Source organism: Danio rerio, chromosome 1 (assembly GCF_049306965.1).
Source record: "Danio rerio strain Tuebingen ecotype United States chromosome 1, GRCz12tu, whole genome shotgun sequence".
NCBI lineage: Eukaryota > Metazoa > Chordata > Actinopteri > Cypriniformes > Danionidae > Danio > Danio rerio.
In genome coordinates this window covers 62,400,140-62,420,339 of record NC_133176.1, presented here as the reverse complement: position 1 = coordinate 62,420,339, position 20,200 = coordinate 62,400,140, and the positions used below count along the sequence as shown (strand labels likewise).

Below are 20,200 nucleotides of genomic sequence, written 5' to 3'. Positions count from 1 at the left end.
CAATTATTGAAAATCGTGACGATGTGGGGCCCCCTAATCACGCGGGCCCCCCCGCGTTGCGTGCCCATCCGCTACGCCACTGAATATACACTGTTCAAAAAATAAAGGGAACACATAAACAACACAATGTAAGTCCAAGTCAATCACACTTCTGTTAACTCAAACTGCCCACTTATGAAGCAACACTGATCGACAATCAATTTTGAACGCTGCCGGTGCTTTCACTCCAGTGGTAACATGAGGAGTCTACAACCCACACAAGTGGCTCAGATAGTGCAGTTCATCCGGAATGAGCTGTGGCAAGAAGGCTTGCTGTATCTGTCAGCGTAGTGTCCACAGCATGGAGGCTCTGGACACTACGCTGGCCAAAGCAAAGTCTTAGTCTCTGTCCTGTGGAGCTATTGCCTAAGCTCAAGGATGCTATCACCAGTGCTTCACGCCTAAAATGCCCTGATCCGACTATGACCCTCAAAGACCCAGCATGGATCCACCAGGCTCTGTTCTCAACCAATCAAATCACTCACTGTCCCTGGGATTCAATGTGGCTGATTGAGGAGTTGACAAGGTGCAAGTTGTGCTGGAAGTATAAGAAGTACATGCTGTTTATTTCCAGAGCATTTGTAAAGGCAACCTTGATACATTTTTTATTTATCTCATATTCTATATATATATATATTACTTTAGGGGGGTTTCACCTGTAATGACAGGACAGTGGAGATTTACAGACAGGAAAGTGGAAGGAGCAGAGAAAGTGGAAGGATCGGCCAAAGACTTCGAGACGGGAATTAAACTTTGGTCGCCATGAGCACCTGGGTAATATATGTTGATGCAGTAACCACTAGGCTTTTTTTCCCCAGTTGCAAACCTGAATCTTGTTACTACATTCATTTGTACAAACACTAATGTTCATTGCAAAACTCAGTGTCAAAAGGACAAACAGTTCATTTCCTAACATTAGCCACAGAGATATTCTTTTAAATATTATTGCACAACTCAAGAATGAGTATAGAAGAATGATCAACTGTCTCAATAAAGCATTGAGCACTTGAAGGAGATCCAGTGATCTGAACGTCTCAGCCTCGGTTGACTGCAAAAATGGTGAGTTCAGTTCTTGAGTTCTGCACAGATAATCAATGTAGTTGATTAATGTTGGTGTAACGAGTGTGATTTGCTGATTATGAATGAGGCTGATGATCAGTGCTGTTTCTCTCTCTAGATGACGGTGTTCGTCGTGGCTCTGCTTTCTGTTTTCACGGCGTCTGTTGTCTCTGGATTCAAGCCGTTCGACTGTTCTGAAATCTACAAATCAGGAAAAACTCTCAGTGGGGTTTACTCCATCTATCCAGCCGGCAACATTCCTGCCTCCGTTTACTGTCAGATGATTTCAAGTGGGAAAGGCGGAGAGAACGGAGGATGGACGGTATGAAATATAAATAATAATAATTATAAAATATTTTGGCCTTCAGAGTGATACATGCAACCCATCACAGGTGTTTCAGAGACGAATGGATGGCAGTGTTAACTTCTTTCGGCCGTGGGAAGAGTACAAGAGAGGATTCGGGAATGTGGAGGGCGAATACTGGCTGGGTGAGTCTCATTATGGGTCATGACTGAACTTATAACCTTTACTGGATACTCAAGTCACTTCATTTCTCTCTTAAACTTTAATGATATAAAACAAATGTGTCATGTACAGTAAACTGAATATTAATGTAAAATGCTTAAATGTGATGGAGAGCGTTTGATTCTGTTATTAATTGTGGTTTAGCTGCTTAACTTTGTGTCCACAGGACTGAATGCAAGACACAAGCATACAATATGTGAAAGCAGGGGCGTTGCGAGGGGGGGCTTTGGGGGCTTAAGCCCCTGATGTATTGTCAAAAGCCCCTGATCTTTTGTTGTCACATGGTTTAAAAATATTCCGCCACTGCACGTCATTCATTATTATGAGCAGCTGAAGCTGATGAGGTAATAATACAACTGTTTCGCAATACTGAATAGTTCTAGCTAAGTTACAGATGAAGCTTAATATTTGTTTTTACAGCAGAAAATGTGTGTAGTTTTGGTGAAATAACACAACTGTAGGTAATCAATAAAATGTGCTGCACATTAATGTAAATACACACGAATTAGTCAGAAAAATGTAAATTGTACTTGCTTTCTAGATATGATATATATATATAGACATCTTTATCTAGATATGATATAGCCAGTCATGTCTGTTTCTGTAATAGTTAAATCACAGTGAGTTCATGTATCTAGCATATTATTTTATGGCTATATTCTACAGTAACATGCTTTGTCAGTTAGCAGCGGATTATAAATCGACTTTCTTATGAAAATACCTAATGCCCCCGGGCCCCCGTTTATTTTTTAACACATTTCTAAACATAGTTTTAATAGCTCATCTCTAATAATTGATTTATTTTATCTTTGTCATGATGACAGTAAGTACTTGACTAGACATTTTTAAAGAAACTTCTATACAGCTTAAAGTGACATTTAAAGGCAGGTTAGGGTAATTTGGCAAGTCATTGTATAACGATAGTTTTTTATGCTGACTATCGGGAAAAAATATTGCTTAAAGGGGCTAATTATTTTGATCCTTAAATGGTTTTTTAAAAATGTAAAGCTGCTTTTATTCTAGCCTAAATAAAACAAATAAGACTTTCTCCAGAAGAACAAGTATTATCAGACATACTGTGAAAATGTCCTTGCCCTGTTAAACATCATTTTGAAAATATTTAAAATAGGAAATAAAATGAAAAGGGGGCAATAATTCTGACTTCATCTACATTTATTGTCACAGTCGTGTAAATGATCAGTTTAAGCCTTTTTTTATGTTTATTCAGATCTTATTTTCATTCAACTCCAGCAATAGCTGGATTCCTTAATCCATAATATTAGGGTTTTCCTGGAACTTTTGTGAGGCATATATGGAATTTCTGCTCAAGTTTGAATGAAACAGGCATTACATGCATTCAAAATGCTACAATGCCCACATCAACCTGAGGAAAACTACAAATCTCCCTCTAAAGAAATTTAAAGTAAACACATTTCTAGCATTTAAATCTTTATTTTTTTTTTAAATCTTTATTCTTTTCAAGTCACAAAGCTTCACAATTTATTGTTATAGACTGTCAACTCAAAAACCATTTATTTATCATTAAACCATCTCTAATCCTAATATTAAGATTAGAGTAGATCAACTTATGAAAGAGGGTTTTTTTTTGGTTTGGGGGGGGGTTATCCCTTTCGACCCTAGCAACGCCCCTGTGTGAAAGTACAGCTAGAGGATGTTCAATTATGCATGCATGCAGGTTCAGCTTCCAGTTTAGGGATAGAGAAGGGCAATAGAAATACAGTTTGTACAGTTTAAAAACAATAGAAAACACTGTTTGCAGGGTTTCCTCTAGGATATTTTCCAGCTGTGGCGGCAGGCCGTTTTTACACACCTCTACCAACTGTGGCCTTATTTCAATAGACAAATGTCGAGAGCGCAGTATAACAAGTTCGAGATCGCATTTATGTAATAGCCTACAGCATGTGAATCTCTTTGCTTGCGCGCCGATTTCCTCTGCTCGTGCACAAAACTTCTCGCACGCCCTCAAATATACGCTGCTCAAGCTCAGATCTTCTTGTGCGCTCTCAAATAAACTGAGCTGAAGTGAGATTTAGTGTGTTTATGTAACGAGTATGTCTCCAGCATTTATTAGATTTGCTAGGAACATTTATGAATGTCTCTAATAGACCTAAAGAGCGGCATCATGCGTCCTGAAGTAAAGTGAAATGGCTATACGTCGTGTTTGCTGGCCTCACGCATCACACACCTGTCAGTCAGCCAGTCAGTCAGGACGTAACCTTAAAGGGTTAAACAAACAACACACAGCACTACTACGGTTACAGAAAAGTTTGTGCTGTTATAATTCACTTGCCTTTTAATATGTTTTAGTGCCATTATCACCTGCTATTAAAAAAACACGACTGAATGTTTTGAATGAGGAGCTGTAATGTAGCCGTGGTGGGATCAATTTTGGCATGGCGAAGAATGAACGTAGTGGAAACCATTGAATGTCTACAAAATTCACAAAAACAAATTGTGTGTGTGAACAGGGTTGGAGAACCTCTATCAGCTGACACGCCACAAGAAGTTCATGCTGAGAGTGGATCTGGAGGACTTTGAAGGAAGGAAAGGTTTCGCTCAGTACTCGTCCTTCTCTGTGGGTTCTGAAGCTGAAGGGTATAGACTGCAGGTTTCTGGATTTACTAATGGAGGAGCAGGTACAACACTTTCATTCACACTCATGATAACTCATTTGTTTTTGTTTTTATTGTCCTCAATGATGTTCCTCCTCTCTGCAGGAGACTCACTGATCTACCACAATGGAAAGAAGTTCACCACATATGACAAGGACCAAGACACTCATACACAGAACTGTGCCAGAATATATGTCGGGGCATTTTGGTATAAAGACTGCCACAATGCGAACCCCAATGGTGTGTACTTAGGGGGAGAAGACAAGACCTTGTTTGCCATTGGAAATGTTTGGTACACCTGGAAGAACAATTTTGAAATTGGTATGAAATTCATCACCATGAAGATCAAACCTGTGTCTTAAATATTTACAGACACAAAACAAAAACAACAAAGCAACAAAATTAAGGCTTAAATGTTTAAGTTCTGCTGTCTGCTTACTGTGTTAACAGTCTTTCTTTTTGTTTTGGGTCAATTTTCACCAAACAAATCAATAATGAATTTGAATAAACTCCTGCAATGAAAGGCATCACGTGTTGATGTGCATTTATTTGTCTCCACAGTGGACATCAGAAACAGTGAATGAGGAAATCAGCTCATATTCAATTACCTTTCCCTATAAATACAATCCTGAATGTGAATAATGAATGCATTTCTCTCAACACACATTTTGCATCATCCAACTGATTTGAAGGTGATAAAAGGCTGTAATTTATGAGCACTTGAGTTTACACTGTACTGTAGCCCACGTGACTAACACAACATATTTCAAGATCATTACTAATTATCCCATAATATTATAAAACATTGCTTCTACGTACTCTCTGCCTGTTCAATACATCCACTTTTTCTTGATTCAGCAAACATTTAGGGCACATTTCATTTAAGATAATTCAAACAGGAATACATGAACTACATACAAAGTCTATTTGGTGAAAGTAAAACATCTGCACACTTGTGTGTGGACGACCGGCTCATCTTGTGGACGACCGGCACGTTTCTGAAATTGGGTGTGAAAACAGTATTTCCATCAGTGGTTTCCCTCAGTTCCCTCTACCCTCTCTTTATTCACTCCAGACCATCCCCGCCAATTCCCTTTCCATCAAGACCTCCATCACCAAACCATCTGTAGAAACTGCAGAATGTTACTCCCCTTCCAGTGACATGGTTGGGGCTACTGTAAGGGGTAAATTTAGTGTTGGTGTTAATAAAGCACAAGAGGTTGTCATATTCAATACATTAAATCAATCAATCACAAGCCCAGAAGGTTTCTGCAGCGCACTTTTCAGCCCGCTCAAGTCCCACACATTCGAGCTGGCCTCCATTTAATACACAACTCATTTTCTCTTGCCTCCATACTCCTGCATACTTGCCTCATATTCTTCTGCCTCCATTCCTCAGGCCATGATCTTACACTGAAGATGCCCAATAACCAAGCTACGTTTGACCCTCGACTTCCCTTCTGCACTGAGCCTCTTTACATAGCCAAGAAGCATAAAGGACTGACATATTATTAACAGCTCCATCACCAGGCCACTAACCAGCCTGGTTAAAGTGAAACACTAGTCTCTGTCCTGTGGAAGCATTGCCAAATCAACATTGCCAAAATCATTGCTTCATCACTGAACCACTCCTAATACAACCTGATCCCACTAAACCTTTCAAAGTCCCAGCAGCAGGTGAACCCAGCTTATCTTCATCTCTGTGTCATCTTCTCTAAAAAACACTCTTGTGAAGAGGAACTAGAGCAGTATGACATCGGCAACTATAAGGTCATCCCGATCAAACTTGTTCTAGAAGAATGGAGGCACTGTCTGGAAGATTCCCAACAGTCATTCACAGTGTTAACCAACTATAAGAAGCAGTGGCATAGCGCAAAATGCGGAGGTACGTTATGGTATGATGCGAATCGGCGGCAAGCAATCAGAATGAAGTAGTCCAGCGCTTGAGAGGAGTTTGAAGTGAATTTTATACTCTTTAAAGTGTGAAGTTAATCTATATATTCAAACTGTATGTGTATAATCTGCTTGTAGACTTGCATACCATTAAAACAATTAAGGTGCTATGTAGAGTTAGAAAGGGGAAATGGCCTGAGGAAACAACTAAGGGTCACAAGAAATGGATGAGAAGAGAGTGGTAGAAAGCCTGAGGTGTCTTAGGAAATGGATGAGAATAGAGGTTATTAGGTGGAAATTGGGGTCAGGGGTTAAACTAGGAGGGATCTTGTGTGACATATGTAGAACAAAGGAAAAACTGTTGTAAAAGAGTATTTCAGCAGGCCAGAACATCAGTGAGACAGAATTTTTCAGACTGAGATGCTACTGGGGGTCTTCTGAAAATTCTCCTTGGTTGTCGACAATAAAGTATACTCTTCTGAGATTCATAACCTGCAGACTGAGTTTGATTTATGAAGAGAAAAACCGAAAACCACCACAAGTTCAGAGAACACGTACAGACCTGTGAACTTTGGTTCCGACCACAGTTGTTCCCAAGAGTTTGATTATTGCGGTTGTCGGATTTTCAATTATTAAAAATCGCGACGACGTGGGGCCCCCTAATCACGCGGGCCCCCGTCACTGCCCCGCCACTGATAAGAAGTCTGAATATGGCCCTATCATCTGAATAACATCCACAGTCAAATGACCAGATCGGGGTAGAAGTTCTGGGACAACTGTGCAATTTCTGTGGACTTTCTGCCTCGGCCACCAGAGCTTAGGAAACCCGCTGGGCATAGTCCCTAGGCCTGTCTGACTATGCTCAAAACTCCTTTCATCAGACAACTTCTAATCTCATTTGCCTCCAATATGTACAAAGCCACACTGGGTGTGTATTGTCATGGACCTGCCAGGCTCACTTCATCGCTCACTGTGCCTGGAGATCTAACCATCAGGAACTGCACTTTGACAATCAGCCACATTACTTTCTTCAACATGCCTCTCTCTGGAAAACTTCAGACCAATTTATACTTCTATGTCAAGTGCACAAGGTAGGTCCGGCATTCTGTTCACAGATTCTCTTCACCGTACCCTGATGTGCACTGCTCAGAAAGTGCCACTACACATTGTGACTGCCAACACAGAGCTCAAGATATGATTAGTCGGATTGGGCGCAGTGATGAGTGTGGGTGGGCAAACAGCCGTGGGGTTGGAGTAGGGTTAGGGGTGGGGTTGGGTGTGCTTATTAAAAGCTCTGTAGCATGTCCAGGATCACTGACTCTTTCAGACTGGAGGACGAACTGTCATACTTGCTACTGGACTGACGTTATAATAATGAATTTACATTCACTTGGTTCAGGTTAGTCTTGCAGGTTGTTCGGGTTTGCCAACAGAAAGCTAGGTCACTTTAAAGTGTCTGGTGTGAGCTGGTAACCCTGAGCATTCATCATTTATTGAGTATTGACTTTTTTAACCTGAACGTGTGCATGATTTTGGGCATAAACCTGGGAATGAGACGGGTCCATTCACCAGTTGACCGATAGAAACACAGGGTCCATTCTGATGTTCTGGATGATTTGCCAACATACTCTTGTATGACATGTACATGATCACTAGTCAGTATCTCAACTCTGTGCAGTGCAGAAGTGACTGAGATGACAGATGCTCTCACTGATAAAAACCTCTGCTGAAGATGAAGACAGAAGTGACTCGACAACTGTGCGAATGTGTTTCTATAATTCAGCTAAAAGTAAAGCAGCATTTTGTCTTCATGTCAGAGGTGTGTTGATTCTGAATTTTCCTGCATGATTGTTTCCAATAAAACAAAAAGCCATTAAATAATAAGAGGAGCATGACATGACACTTTAAGATTCAGTTCATGTGAAGGATGAACAGTTTTGCAATACAGGTTTAACAGAAAGGAGGAGTCTGATATCTAAATCTATTATTTGATACGTTGAAGAACACAAGGCTGAACACAAACGGTGAGTTACTGTTTAATTCCTCTTTTACCCCTTCTACAACAGAATAATGCAGGAAAATAACCAGAAACAGCAATAATCTGAGTGTTTTTGGGTTTGGTTTACAGAGATCTACTGAGAAGATGGCAGTAAGTTCACATTATAGAGTCTGTTTTTACTTCTGTCATGATGTCGGTGTGATTTGCTGATTATGAATGAGGCTGATGATCAGTGCTGTTTCTCTCTCTAGATGACGGTGTTCGTCGTGGCTCTGCTTTCTGTTTTCACGGCGTCTGTTGTCTCTGGATTCAAGCCGTTCGACTGTTCTGAAATCTACAAATCAGGACAAACAGTCAGTGGGATTTACTCCATCTATCCAGCCGGCGACATTCCTGTCTGGGTTTACTGTCAGATGATTTCAGATGGGAAAGATGAAGAGAACGGAGGATGGACGGTATGAAAACATAAATATTAAGAATTATAAATTATTTCAGACTTCTGAATAATAAATGCAACCCATCACAGGTGTTTCAGAGACGAATGGACGGCAGCATTAACTTCTATCAGCCGTGGGAAGAGTACAAGAGAGGATTCGGGACCACCGAGGGGGAATACTGGCTGGGTGAGTCTCATTATATGTTTGAACTTATAACCTTTACTGAAAATTAAATTTCTCTGCAGTACATAAGAACATATCAAATCCATGTGCTGTTTACTTTAGAGAAAGACTGCCTTAACTGAATGTAAACATCTGACAAAATGAAGATAGATTTGCTCTAACAGCGTGTCCTATAGTTCTCTGTAAGCCATTAGCATGTGAGTCTAGATCAGCGATGGGCAAACTTGATCCTCGAGGGCCGGTGTCCCTGCAGAGTCAAACACACCTGAACATGCTAATCAGTGTCTTTAAGATCACAAGTAATCTATAAGCAGGTGTGTATGATTAGAGTTGGAGCTAAACTGTGCAGGACACCGGCCCTTCAGGACCGAGTTTGCACACCCCAAGTCTAGCTAAACTCTTTTGTTACAGATTTGTTGTGCTTGTCCTTTGCAAAGAGTGCAAAAAAAGTGATAAGGTTCGCTTATTTACCAGGTAGCAAAGAATTATGGCCCATATTTGGCATAAATCTGGCCCAGCAGGCATTCATTCGGCACTGGCGTACAGCATGTGGGCCAGACATGACCTGGGTTTGGCAGAGGTGGCAACGTATTTAAGGCGGCACACAATACCTGGACCAGATATCATATGTAATATTTGGGCCAGATTCTAATAACTGATATGTGGGCCATGTTTTGACCCACATTTAAATACATTTTTATTATTTTTGAATAAAGGAAAAAAAAATCTACCAATCAGGTCGCTTCGAGAAAAAGCACATCCATAGCGCAGCTAAAAGGCAATGCTTCATGGGTTCATTCATTTCATTGCAGTTGTGACACCAACACATCTGGCCCAGTTCAGGCTCAGTTATGAGTTATTAAATTGGCTGAGACTCGGCTCAGATATGCTCCATGTGAGGCTCTTGTCTGGAAGCCAGACTTGCTTCAGTCATGTACCATAATTCACTGCGGCACATGGGCCAATCAACAGCTGGTTGTGTGGGCCAGAGCTGGGCCAGAGATATTTTGTTATGTGGGTTGGTACTTTTAAGAGTGGGAATGGACATAAAATGTGCTGAACTATATGCCTTAGTGGAAGTGGGCCATAAGTTTATGCTTTGTTTTTTGTGTCCTGTTTTTTCCTCGTGTTTCACTGCTTCCTTTGAATTCTTCCCGGGTTTGTTCCTCATTTCTCCGGTGTTTCAGTATTCTGTATAATTCATGTAATAAATAGACGTTTGAACTGGATTCAGATGCTGCTTGACTCTTGAGTTCACCTCCATGACAAACGTGCAGTGATTGGTTCAACATGTTCTTTGTGTGTGTGTGTGTGTAAACAGGACTAGAGAACCTCTACCAGCTGACCCGCCACAAGAAGTTCATGCTGAGAGTGGATCTGGAGGACTTTGAAGGAAGGAGAGGTTTCGCTCAGTACTCGTCCTTCTCTGTGGGTTCTGAAGCTGAAGGGTATAGACTGCAGGTGTCTGGATTCACTGATGGAGGAGCAGGTACAACACCTTCATTCACACTCATGATAACTCATTTCTGTTAAGTTATTATCCTCAACTATGACTTTTGTCCACAGGCGACTCTTTGACTGATCACAATGACCAGAAGTTCTCCACCTTTGACAAAGATCAAGACGCCTATGGAGATAACTGTGCCCAAGAGTTTTTAGGGGCATTTTGGTTCAAATACTGTCACAACACAAACCCCAATGGTGTGTATTTATGGGGAGAAGATGACACACATTTCGGCATTGGTGTGGTTTGGTCAACCTGGAAGGGCAGTTTCAGCGTCAGCATGAAATCTCTCAGCTTGATGATCAAATCCAAGTCTTAGAAACAGTGAACATCTAAAACATGTTCTTAACTATGCCACTCAGCAAAACAATAACCATTAAAATGATTTATCTTCTGCATATTAGTGCATTTTTTTTGACAAACAATTATTCAGTTTTGTTAATCTTTAACTAAAATTTGACCATCTGCTTCCCCTCTGACATGGCTGTCCTCTGATGATTCTGATTGGGCGAAATATGCTTAGCCACACCCCTCCAACCATTAGTTTGCTAAAAGTAAAAAATCAGAGGCGTGACTCAAAATAATCTCCCGCTCCTTCCCAATATTCTATTTCAGTTGGAAATGCGTCATCATACTGAAATACAAATGTTACGTTAGTGTTCATTTTATTTTATTGAAAGTGTTAATCCTAAAAGAAGTTCAGATACATCCACCTAAAACGGCAGGGCAGTACGGACTTCCCAAAGAAGATTGTTCAGAGACGGGCATTTACAAACAAAATGTAGTAAGATTGGACAATTTCAGACCAGAAACGAGACACACACTTATAGCCTCGCACCAGAAATACTGATAGAGGAAGGGAGTTTGTGGTATTTGACTAAATTTTATGAGGGCAAATGAACTTTTACTTTTTAAGTGCACAGACACATTGTTTACACAAAGCACTCTTCATATAAAAATTAGAGTCAATTTCTAGTCTAGTTTACTTCATGTATGTTGAAATTATTTGTAAAGTTTATTTGATTCAACTTTAACAATTAAAAGCAGCAACATTTTTTGTGAAATGTGCTCGTTCTCTGTGTTTTGACCAACAGAGGGCGCTGTCAGAACAGCTTCATGTTGTTTTCTTGTTTTTCATACATAAACACACACACCAGGCCTCACTAGAGTCAACTGAACTGCAGCTCTATATAGGCACTCTGTATTATCACACCTTTGTATTATGTTTAATATACTGGCAGCTTTACACTCTTTAAAATAAAAATGAAATGTTTGGTGCATTACACAGACTATTTACTTACTTTGCTCAACTGTTTACAAGATTTGGTTTCCACTTCTGTAACATTAATCTGAATTTACATTCAATCCTGAGGAAATTGTGAATTTCAGAGGCTTGTTTCAAATAGGATTATGATTATTCAGATATTCAGACACCTTGCTGTGTGATATTTTCTCTGGATCATCTTGGAGATGTTTCTTGGAGTACACCACGGCAAATCGTACATTTTTTGAAAATTCACTCCGCCCTACAGTATATAGGTTTCAAGAGTTCACACTTAGCTGATGATTGATAATAAAGCATGTTTTACATGCTGTCCCAGGAGAGAGCCCTGAGCTTAGACTATGCTTGAGCACGGGGCTCCCCCCCCCGTTTGAAGGGTGAGAGGAGAGTTTGAGCTCAGGTGGGTCTCGAAAACTCCCCCAGTTGTGAACTGCTGAGATATATCTGATTAAGAGTTGCCTTAGGATGCTATTTTGAGGTAGTCAATTTACTTGTGTATGTCTTTGTATGGTGGAAGGAATCTGGAGAACCTGGGGAAAACCCACGCGAACATGGAAAGAACATGCAAACTCCGTACAGAAACACTGGAGGTGCCTGAACCAGTGGCGTTCTTGCTGTGAGGCAACAGTGCTACCCACTGGGCTGGCGTGCCGCCCCATTAGAGATGGGGAGGAGTGGGGGTGGAAGGGGGGATTCTTCAAGACAAAGATGAGAGGGGTAGAAAGCTCTGGTTATTAATAGTGTGTTCGTATTCATCTGATTGGTGCGGATGTACGAAGCTAATGCAGTACCAGCTGTGTTCAATCATTAGCATGTGATCCTCTCGAAATTAGTTTATAAATAAACCGCACTTAAGTCTATATAAATGTCAAATGTATAAAGAGGACTGCATTGAAACGCAGATCTGAAAATCACTGCAAAGCTTCTTTATAATGGGGTTCACCGCGAATTCCCGACATGTTTAAGCGTAAACATAACATTAATTCAGCATGTTTATGTCCACAAGCATCATGTGTTCAACCAACTCAAAGATAAATAAAAGGTAGTTCACGCTGTTTGTTTTAACTCAGTCTTGCTGGCAAACTGAGACTGAACTAATATTTTACATCCTTCAGTGGTGTTATAATCTTGGTTTGCCTGTGTATTTTTACAACTTTGGCTCAATTATAGATCCTGTAAGTTCTGGCTTAAGGTGCGATTATATGAACAATCATCCTCTTGTGCATTGTTGAGGTGTGATATTTACCATGTAAGATGACATCATTGTTGAATTAGAACTTGTTTTTCTTCATTGCATTTACACCCAGTTATTATTCAGGATGTTTAATGCCTGTCCTCCTCCACCAGCTCCTACCACCTCCCTATCAGCTGAGGATTTGACCTCCTTTAATAAGCAAAAAAACACTCACTTATTTTGTCTGTTTGATTACATGTCAGCATCAGTTTTGGGACTAAAAATGTGGAAGTTTTTGCAAATGTCACCTTTTTCATTGTCATGTATACCACGAAAGCGAGTGTATGAAAAGTCTATGAAAAAGTCTGTTGCGTCATGTGCACACATGGTTTGTGCAACGGGAAATGTAAATTAAAGGCAAGTGCGAACAAACACACAACAATGCTAAAGAAAGTGAAGCATTTTCTAGACACAAACACATTGTCGTTTATTTTTCAGAAATTAAACGAGTTTTTAAAAGGCAAGGTAATCTGTCAATGGGCTATGTACAACAATCTGGGTTTTGTCAACATATCAACATTGTTTTCTAGTCAAAATATTTTTACAAATCTTAAATCAAGAAGCATTTTCTAGAATACTGTAAAAATATTGTCTTGTTTTCAGAGAGTTTTTCAGGGTAAGCAAAATAAAAATAACAGCATTATTTTGCTTACCCCCTTTGCTATTGAGTGACTGATGCTGTTGGTTTGATGTCACTGACATTCAATTCTTCATTTTATTAAAGTAGTCTGAAGCAACATGTCATTTTACTCTTTACATCCACAACCCTGGGAACAGACAGAGCAAACTGTGGAGAAAACCTTCCCTGAGAACAATGGATGGCAGACACCTGATCATCTGAGATGACCAAGATCACAATCAAATATTATTCGATCGAAACATTTACAAAGTTTTGTTTGACTATGAATTATCTGACAAGTCTGTGTTTGTCCAGGATGTGTTGTCGGGAGAAAAGGGCATCTGTATGTCCCTCTTACCAGTCAGTTGTGTTGTAGGGATAATCGTAAATGGTTTGGATGTAGTGTATGATTTATTCAATTAAATGGATTGGTTTTGTACGCTCTACAAAATATCTACACTGCAATTTGTTTGACTGGCTGTAGCATTATGGTGATCCTTGTAATTAGAATGTACCTTTAATGTAAAAAACTTAATATCTTCATGGCTAACAAATGCAGAATAAAGCCTGGTTTATACTTCTGTGTTAAGTGATTGGGGTAACCCACGGCGCATGCAACACGCGTAGCTGTGCATTTATACTTCTGCTGCTGTCTCTGTTGGTCTGCATTAACACTTCTGAAACACTAGTTGGCAGTGAGGTGTTAATATTCCTCTGTGTCGAGTTTCTTCGCTGCAGTTTTGTTTGTTCTGAACACTTCCTGAATGTACAAGTGGCTAAAATTTTGAGGCAGGAACCGGCGGACGTGCAACAACTTTAACTATGAGGTAAACACAAAACAAAACTTTCCATCAGGAGCTCCTTCACGGGACTCCACACTTGTAAACAATCGCTCCTTTGGGCTCGCATGGCTATCGGTCCCACCCAGACTCGTCAGCATTACCAAGCCGACCAATCACAGAGCTTGTGCTACGCGTCATTGCGATGTGTAGTTACATTTTTTGAGAGGTGCATGTCAGCGACGCCGACGGCCACGGAGAGGGCTATGCATCCACGGGTAGGCTGTGCCATAGCATACACGTGCGCCTGACGCAGAAGTACAAATCAGCCTTTACTGTCAAAGATGTTTCTGTTTCTTTGAAAGACGGCTGTCTATTAACCCTTTAGAGGGCACTATAAAAACCCTGGAGTGCTACTTAGGGACAACTTTCATGACTTAAAAATGTATATTGTTTTGCCCAATGGTAAAGACGTTAACATATATGGTTCTTTCCCTAACAAAGGGTCAACCTTTCCTAATCAACGTTGGATTCCATTGGACAATGGCAGATATGTTTTATTTTATTTAAACAACTTCCATTAACATTATGATGGCAATGTAATTCAATTGGACCTATGATTTAGTATATTTTAAAAGCTGATTTGTTGCTTTGTGAAATTTTAGCAACACAAAGGTCCTGTCAACATTGGGATGTGAAAATAAGGGATATGCCCACCATAATAAGGGATCCTCCCCTTAAAAAAATCCCCAAATTACTATGCTCATTTAGAGCTGTTTCATTGTAAATAAACAGTTAAACGGTCAGTAATATGTCTTACAATTATTATTAACAAAAGAAAAATAAATATATACATTAGCAGCAAATACATTAGCAAACAATTCAGCTTATTAAAATTAATAGCTATAATGAAATAGAATCAAGCTATCAAACTCATTAGTCGTTTCTCTACTGTATAACTTACACATTCTGATTAAGAAGCAACAGATGAATCTCACATTTATTAAGATATTTTTTTTTACTTCAAATAAAAGGTGTCACTTTAAAAATGCACACACATTATAATGAAAGCATTCGACTGCTTTGCAAACATTTTATGCTTATCCAAGACAAAATTAGTTGTGTTTGGAAAAAAAAACACCAAGATCGACATCCTTATATGTTATTATTATTAATTATGTGTGTATGTCTGTTTAAACACGCACCCAAAAGCCAGACTTTCTCTCCTGTACAGAATCGGTTTGGGAAACAGCGTCTGTTTATCACTATGAAGCACATCAGCTGACCGTCATGCACCATTATATGACTGGTTTGAGAATTGTATAGGATGGGCGACGACACCTGTAATCAAAAGGAAATGGAATCACACCGTTTTTAATATTTATTTATAAGTGTTTTCATTCCTAAACAAAGCGAAATCACAGAAGACTCATGTTTTGGAGCAAGGCGCGACCCCTGGTGGTTCGGAGGTATGGGTTGTGTATAGGGAGGCTCGGCTGTTCAGAGAAAGACTGAAAATACGGGAGAAATACGGGAAAATACCTTTACGGGATGATAGCGGGATAGAACCGTAAAATACGAGAGAATCCCAGGAAAAACGGGAGGGTTGACAGGTATGAAAGGTGGGACGCTCAAGTTGAAGCGATACTTATTAAAAGCATCCCGACATGACAAAAACTTCCATTTGAGAATAACAAGATTATAAGTGTAAGCAATTTGAGGCCAAGGCATTTAAATCAGTCAAACAGCACAGGAAACAGTAATGAAATTCGACATTATCAAAGAAACTAAATATGAACTGACAATTCATTGTGATGAAGTTTACAGAAATGTGTATCTGTGTACAAATTCGTCTGGATTTGTATTTACTTCACAACAGAAAGTGTGTCTGTTAACGCATATTTGACTTGGATAACGCATTACAGGTATCAGTTTTAATTTGCACACAAAATGTGTTTTTCTAAAGTAAACGTGTGCTGTAACAGAGGAGGAGCCCGAGATTCAGGCAGATATAAAGAGTGTGTTAGTTTGATTGAACAACACAAACGGTGAGTTACTGCTGCTACTTACATCAATCTATTCAAATATAATGTCTTCTTGAACCTTTTTGTATTATTTTCATCCAGATAAAACAGATTTCAACTGTGATCACCAGCGGAGAGTTCATGATGGCAGTAAGTTAATAATTAACTCTATATTCCAAGACAGGCTGATTGGGAATGTGTGCCCAGGGCTACATATTTGAGAACTATATGTGTCCTGATCTACGTATGGCTGCGTTTGTGTGTAAAACGACCACTTTTTGTGTGTAAAACGCCACAGACCACTTTTGTTTTTTTTTACGTTATACCATTCACAAATGGGATTAAATTTGGGATCGGATTTTCAAGTTCAGCTAAGGACTGTTCCAGAGACCAGGTAAAATGAAAAAACAAAAACAAAAAAACAAGAGGGCAGTGAAATTATGGTAAAAGTGTGCAGCTGCGATAGCTTTTCTCATCTAGTTTTTGGTCGGGCGTCCTCTGGTGCATTTGTGAAAACAAAAACTGCAAGCAGACATAACTCTGGCACATATTTCCCAGATCTCAAATATGTAGCCCTGGGAACGTATCTCCAATGAGCCAGGGTTGCTATCGTCCTTTATATTCCTGTTTTCCACCTCATTCAGTGTAATGCTCTTCTATTCCTCTCCTGTGTAGTCGATGGTGTTTTTGGTGGCTCTTCTCTCGGTTGTTCTGGTGAATGGATGCAGTGAGGATGAAGACTCGCCTGTCGACTGTTCTGAGCTTAAAAAAGCAGGACAAACTCTGAGTGGGGTTTACTCCATTCATCCAGCCGGGGATGCTCCAGTCTGGGTTTACTGTCAGATGGTCTCAGATGGGAAAGATGAAGATAACGGAGGATGGACGGTACGAGTGTGACTATTAATCAAACACTCATCAGAACACATATAATGAATAATATATATTGTATATAAACCCATCACAGGTGTTTCAGAGGAGGATGGACGGCAGTGTGAATTTCTATCGGCCATGGAGAGACTACAAGAGAGGATTCGGGAATGTGGAGGGAGAATACTGGCTGGGTGAGATCTGACATCCGTCTGTGAGTGTTCATGTCCAGTGATTAGTTCAACATGTTTTTCATGAGTGTGTGTGTGTGTGTGTTTGTGTGTGTGAACAGGGCTGGAGAACCTCCACCAGCTGACACGCAACAAGAAGTACATGCTGAGAGTGGATCTGGAGGACTTTACTGGAAGGAAAGGTTTCGCTCAGTACTCGTCCTTCTCTGTGGGTTGTGAAACCGATGGCTATAAACTGCAGGTTTCTGGGTTCAAGGATGGAGGAGCAGGAGGTTTCCCACGTTCATTCCCATTTCATTAACAGTTGAGTAAACATACACATGAAGTTCTTAATGTTCTTCTTCTCTGCAGGCGACTCTCTGGCTGACCACAATGGAATGAAGTTTAGCACTTTTGACAAGGACCAGGACACCTATGACAAGAGCTGCGCCAAACTTTATCTTGGGGGATTTTGGTATGGATCCTGTCACCGTACAAACCCCAATGGTGTGTACTTGTGGGGAGAAGATGCCACCATTTTTGCCATTGGAAACGTTTGGTACGCCTGGAAGAGCAATTATGGGATTGGTATGAAATCCATCACCATGAAGATAAAGCCGGTGTCTTAAATGTTTGAAGAAACTAACAACACAACGATGACATTAAGGTTCAAGGGTTTCCCTTTCTCTGTCTGTGATGAAACGTAGTAAACTGTGTAGTAAATCAATCATTGTTTTCTTCTATTTTGGGTCACTTTAACCTGTTAGCCAGCACTCAATTTTGGGGATTTACACCTAGCTAACTTTAAATAGTAACAGTTCCTGACTCCAGTAAGCTACAAACACAAATGATGTATCATTGGAAAGAAGACACTTTGAGCTTTACTGTTGGTGCAGTGTTCACTATTTGTTTTTCATATAGAAACGCAGGAAAATATTAATGTAATGTCCTGGAAAAATATGACTTGAAAGCCAAGTATTTCATGTGTTCATATTTTAAATTTGATGACGATAGCATGCGAAATGAGATTTCTGTAAAAATGTCAATGTCCTTCTCTCCCTCACCGTCAGAGGCACTTTCTCAAAAATATCTTCCCAAAGCTAAAACATTTACAGTTGCTGAGTGATTTGGTCTACATTCACAGTTCATGTATCATTGGAAAGAAGACACTCTGGGCTTTATTATCCATCATCTAGTGTTTATAATGCTCAAACTGAAAAAATGTTATGGATGCTTAAACTCACTAAATCTGAAATGATTGAGTCTATAATCGTCAATAAACTCCAGCAATAAAAGGCATTTCTGTGTCAGTGTGCATGTGTTCGTCTCCACAGTGGACATCTGAAAAAGTAAGTAAGGAATTTAGTTCACCTAATAAACTGACAATCTCTCTCCATAAACACTATACTAATACAATTGTGTAAAAAAAGCAATAAAGGAGCTGTATGTACATTTTTGACTCTTAAAAATACCAAAATATGTTTGTAGATATTTAAGAAACAAGCTAAGTTTGTTTGTTTATCTGAAAAACAATGCTAAAGTCAGTTATACAGGTAAAATATCCCCAAAAATTAGACACTGAAACTCTCACATAAAAGTCAACAGAGTACATGAGAAGAACGCAACACTGTAGAGTCCACAATAGTAATGCACAACCACTGGACAGAACTGCTCACTCCTGCCTAGACTTCTGCTCAGTTTCATTTTATTTGTTCTGTTTCTGCCAGCATTAACCACTTCTCACCTGAATGTCATGTAGTAATAATCCATCAGTTTGTATTTAATGATAAAGTCTAAAAGGATTACAGTTTCAGATACTTCGGCATGCACTCGTCAGCATAGTTTTCGTGATACTCTACAACAATGAAGACAGTTTTTAGGTTACTGTAAGGGTCAGGTTTGGGCTGGATGTTAATAAAACTATATGATGGGAATTTAATAAACAAAAAATTCAGATCAACTTCCCTTCTAGAATCAACCATATGTATTCCCTTTATTTCTTCACTTTATGAGGAAAGCCAAGAGAATCATCAGTGACTCCAGCCACCCAAGCCTCAGACTTTTCTCTCTGCTCCCCTCAGGCAGACGGTTTGTTTTTGTATACTGCTGAAATGCTCCTTGGTTGTCTTTCACGTAGTAGATACTGATTATGATTATTATTGCAGTGGGTGCATTTTTCTGTGAGTGTGGTATAAATTGACCATGACATTTTCATAAATGTTTATTTTCGATTTTGGTTGTGAGCGATCTGTTGGTGGTGATATTTCAGAGATGAAAAATATAAATATTTTGATGCGAACTCATTTGTGTACATCTTTGTGTATTTGTTTGTTATGTATAGTTGTGGTTGGTGGCTTATCTGGGCTAAAGTAAAATGTGTAATATTGACGGATTTATTCCGTCTGGCACCCGAACAAAAAGTCAAATATTATTATATTTAAGGTAGGTTCACCGTTACAGTGCAGCCTGACTGAAGCAGCACCTCCAAACGTTGATTTTATGAGTGCCTGCAGAGCTAATAGGAGAGGTGGAGACATCACTGCCCTGTTTAAAGATGTCTACAAGTGTCATTTAGGGACTGTTTGTCTATTGAATATCTGAGTATAGCACTAAAGGCTGCTCCACGCATTTCGCTGATCATTATCTACAGAAATCCAAAATATTCTCCAGCTGTTATTGATGATTTTACAGAAGTGTATTTCCAGCACATTGTAAAACAACTGAAATGCTGTTTTGGTCATACTAAACTGCCTCTTGCCAATGCCTGTTATTATTATTCCCTCCAGAACTGGCTTGCACTCCCAAAGAAGGTCTCACACCACAGCATTGTGTTTCGTCTTCTGAGGCACAACTCGTTTATTAGAGAACACAAATACCACAGTGGCGTCTCCTGCCGCACACAACTACATTGCTCTTACTCATATTTGTGCAAGTTTATCAGGAAGTTCTGAT

At 39.7% G+C, this 20,200-nt stretch overlaps 3 protein-coding genes across 7 annotated transcripts; all 3 read left to right on the top strand.

The window, feature by feature from the left end:
* Positions 1-684: 684 nt before the first annotated feature.
* Positions 685-4,784, top strand: LOC141375465 (microfibril-associated glycoprotein 4-like). Its single transcript, XM_073908919.1, has 5 exons — positions 685-1,098; positions 1,217-1,420; positions 1,491-1,587; positions 4,114-4,281; positions 4,363-4,784. The coding sequence occupies exons 1-5, from the start codon at positions 1,096-1,098 to the stop codon at positions 4,617-4,619; spliced, it is 729 nt and encodes a 242-aa protein (XP_073765020.1). The 5' UTR covers positions 685-1,095; the 3' UTR covers positions 4,620-4,784.
* A 2,591-nt stretch (positions 4,785-7,375) lies between these two features.
* On the top strand, positions 7,376-11,559 carry LOC141375032 (microfibril-associated glycoprotein 4-like). 3 transcript variants are annotated; one of them, XM_073908889.1, is made up of 7 exons: positions 7,376-7,969; positions 8,108-8,174; positions 8,279-8,299; positions 8,401-8,604; positions 8,676-8,772; positions 10,091-10,258; positions 10,336-11,557. In XM_073908889.1, exons 3-7 carry the CDS (start codon positions 8,294-8,296, stop codon positions 10,590-10,592), a joined length of 732 nt encoding a protein of 243 aa, XP_073764990.1. In that variant the 5' UTR covers positions 7,376-7,969; positions 8,108-8,174; positions 8,279-8,293; the 3' UTR covers positions 10,593-11,557. The 3 variants fall into 3 exon arrangements, with proteins under 3 accessions (XP_073764990.1, XP_017211437.3, XP_073764988.1); XM_017355948.4 differs by having other exon boundaries at positions 7,913-8,174; XM_073908887.1 differs by lacking the exon at positions 7,376-7,969 and having other exon boundaries at positions 8,158-8,299; positions 10,336-11,559.
* A 2,543-nt stretch (positions 11,560-14,102) lies between these two features.
* On the top strand, positions 14,103-18,547 carry LOC141375416 (microfibril-associated glycoprotein 4-like). 3 transcript variants are annotated; one of them, XM_073908799.1, is made up of 7 exons: positions 14,841-14,989; positions 16,154-16,235; positions 16,314-16,361; positions 16,887-17,096; positions 17,176-17,272; positions 17,371-17,541; positions 17,621-18,547. In XM_073908799.1, the coding sequence occupies exons 3-7, from the start codon at positions 16,353-16,355 to the stop codon at positions 17,875-17,877; spliced, it is 744 nt and encodes a 247-aa protein (XP_073764900.1). In that variant the 5' UTR covers positions 14,841-14,989; positions 16,154-16,235; positions 16,314-16,352; the 3' UTR covers positions 17,878-18,547. The 3 variants fall into 3 exon arrangements, with proteins under 3 accessions (XP_073764892.1, XP_073764900.1, XP_073764910.1); XM_073908809.1 differs by lacking the exon at positions 14,841-14,989 and adding an exon at positions 15,063-15,221; XM_073908791.1 differs by lacking the exons at positions 14,841-14,989; positions 16,154-16,235 and adding an exon at positions 14,103-14,235.
* Positions 18,548-20,200: the final 1,653 nt, after the last annotated feature.

Bases quoted from the DNA above. Each gene is read 5' to 3' on its own strand.
- LOC141375032 (XM_073908887.1), top strand. The intron at 8,605-8,675 runs GTATGAAAACAT...AACCCATCACAG, and splicing joins AAGAGAACGGAGGATGGACG to GTGTTTCAGAGACGAATGGA. The intron at 8,773-10,090 runs GTGAGTCTCATT...GTGTGTAAACAG, and splicing joins CGAGGGGGAATACTGGCTGG to GACTAGAGAACCTCTACCAG.
- LOC141375416 (XM_073908791.1), top strand. The intron at 17,097-17,175 runs GTACGAGTGTGA...AACCCATCACAG, and splicing joins AAGATAACGGAGGATGGACG to GTGTTTCAGAGGAGGATGGA. The intron at 17,542-17,620 runs GTTTCCCACGTT...TCTTCTCTGCAG, and splicing joins CAAGGATGGAGGAGCAGGAG to GCGACTCTCTGGCTGACCAC.
- LOC141375465 (XM_073908919.1), top strand. The intron at 1,588-4,113 runs GTGAGTCTCATT...GTGTGTGAACAG, and splicing joins GGAGGGCGAATACTGGCTGG to GGTTGGAGAACCTCTATCAG. The intron at 4,282-4,362 runs GTACAACACTTT...TCCTCTCTGCAG, and splicing joins ATTTACTAATGGAGGAGCAG to GAGACTCACTGATCTACCAC.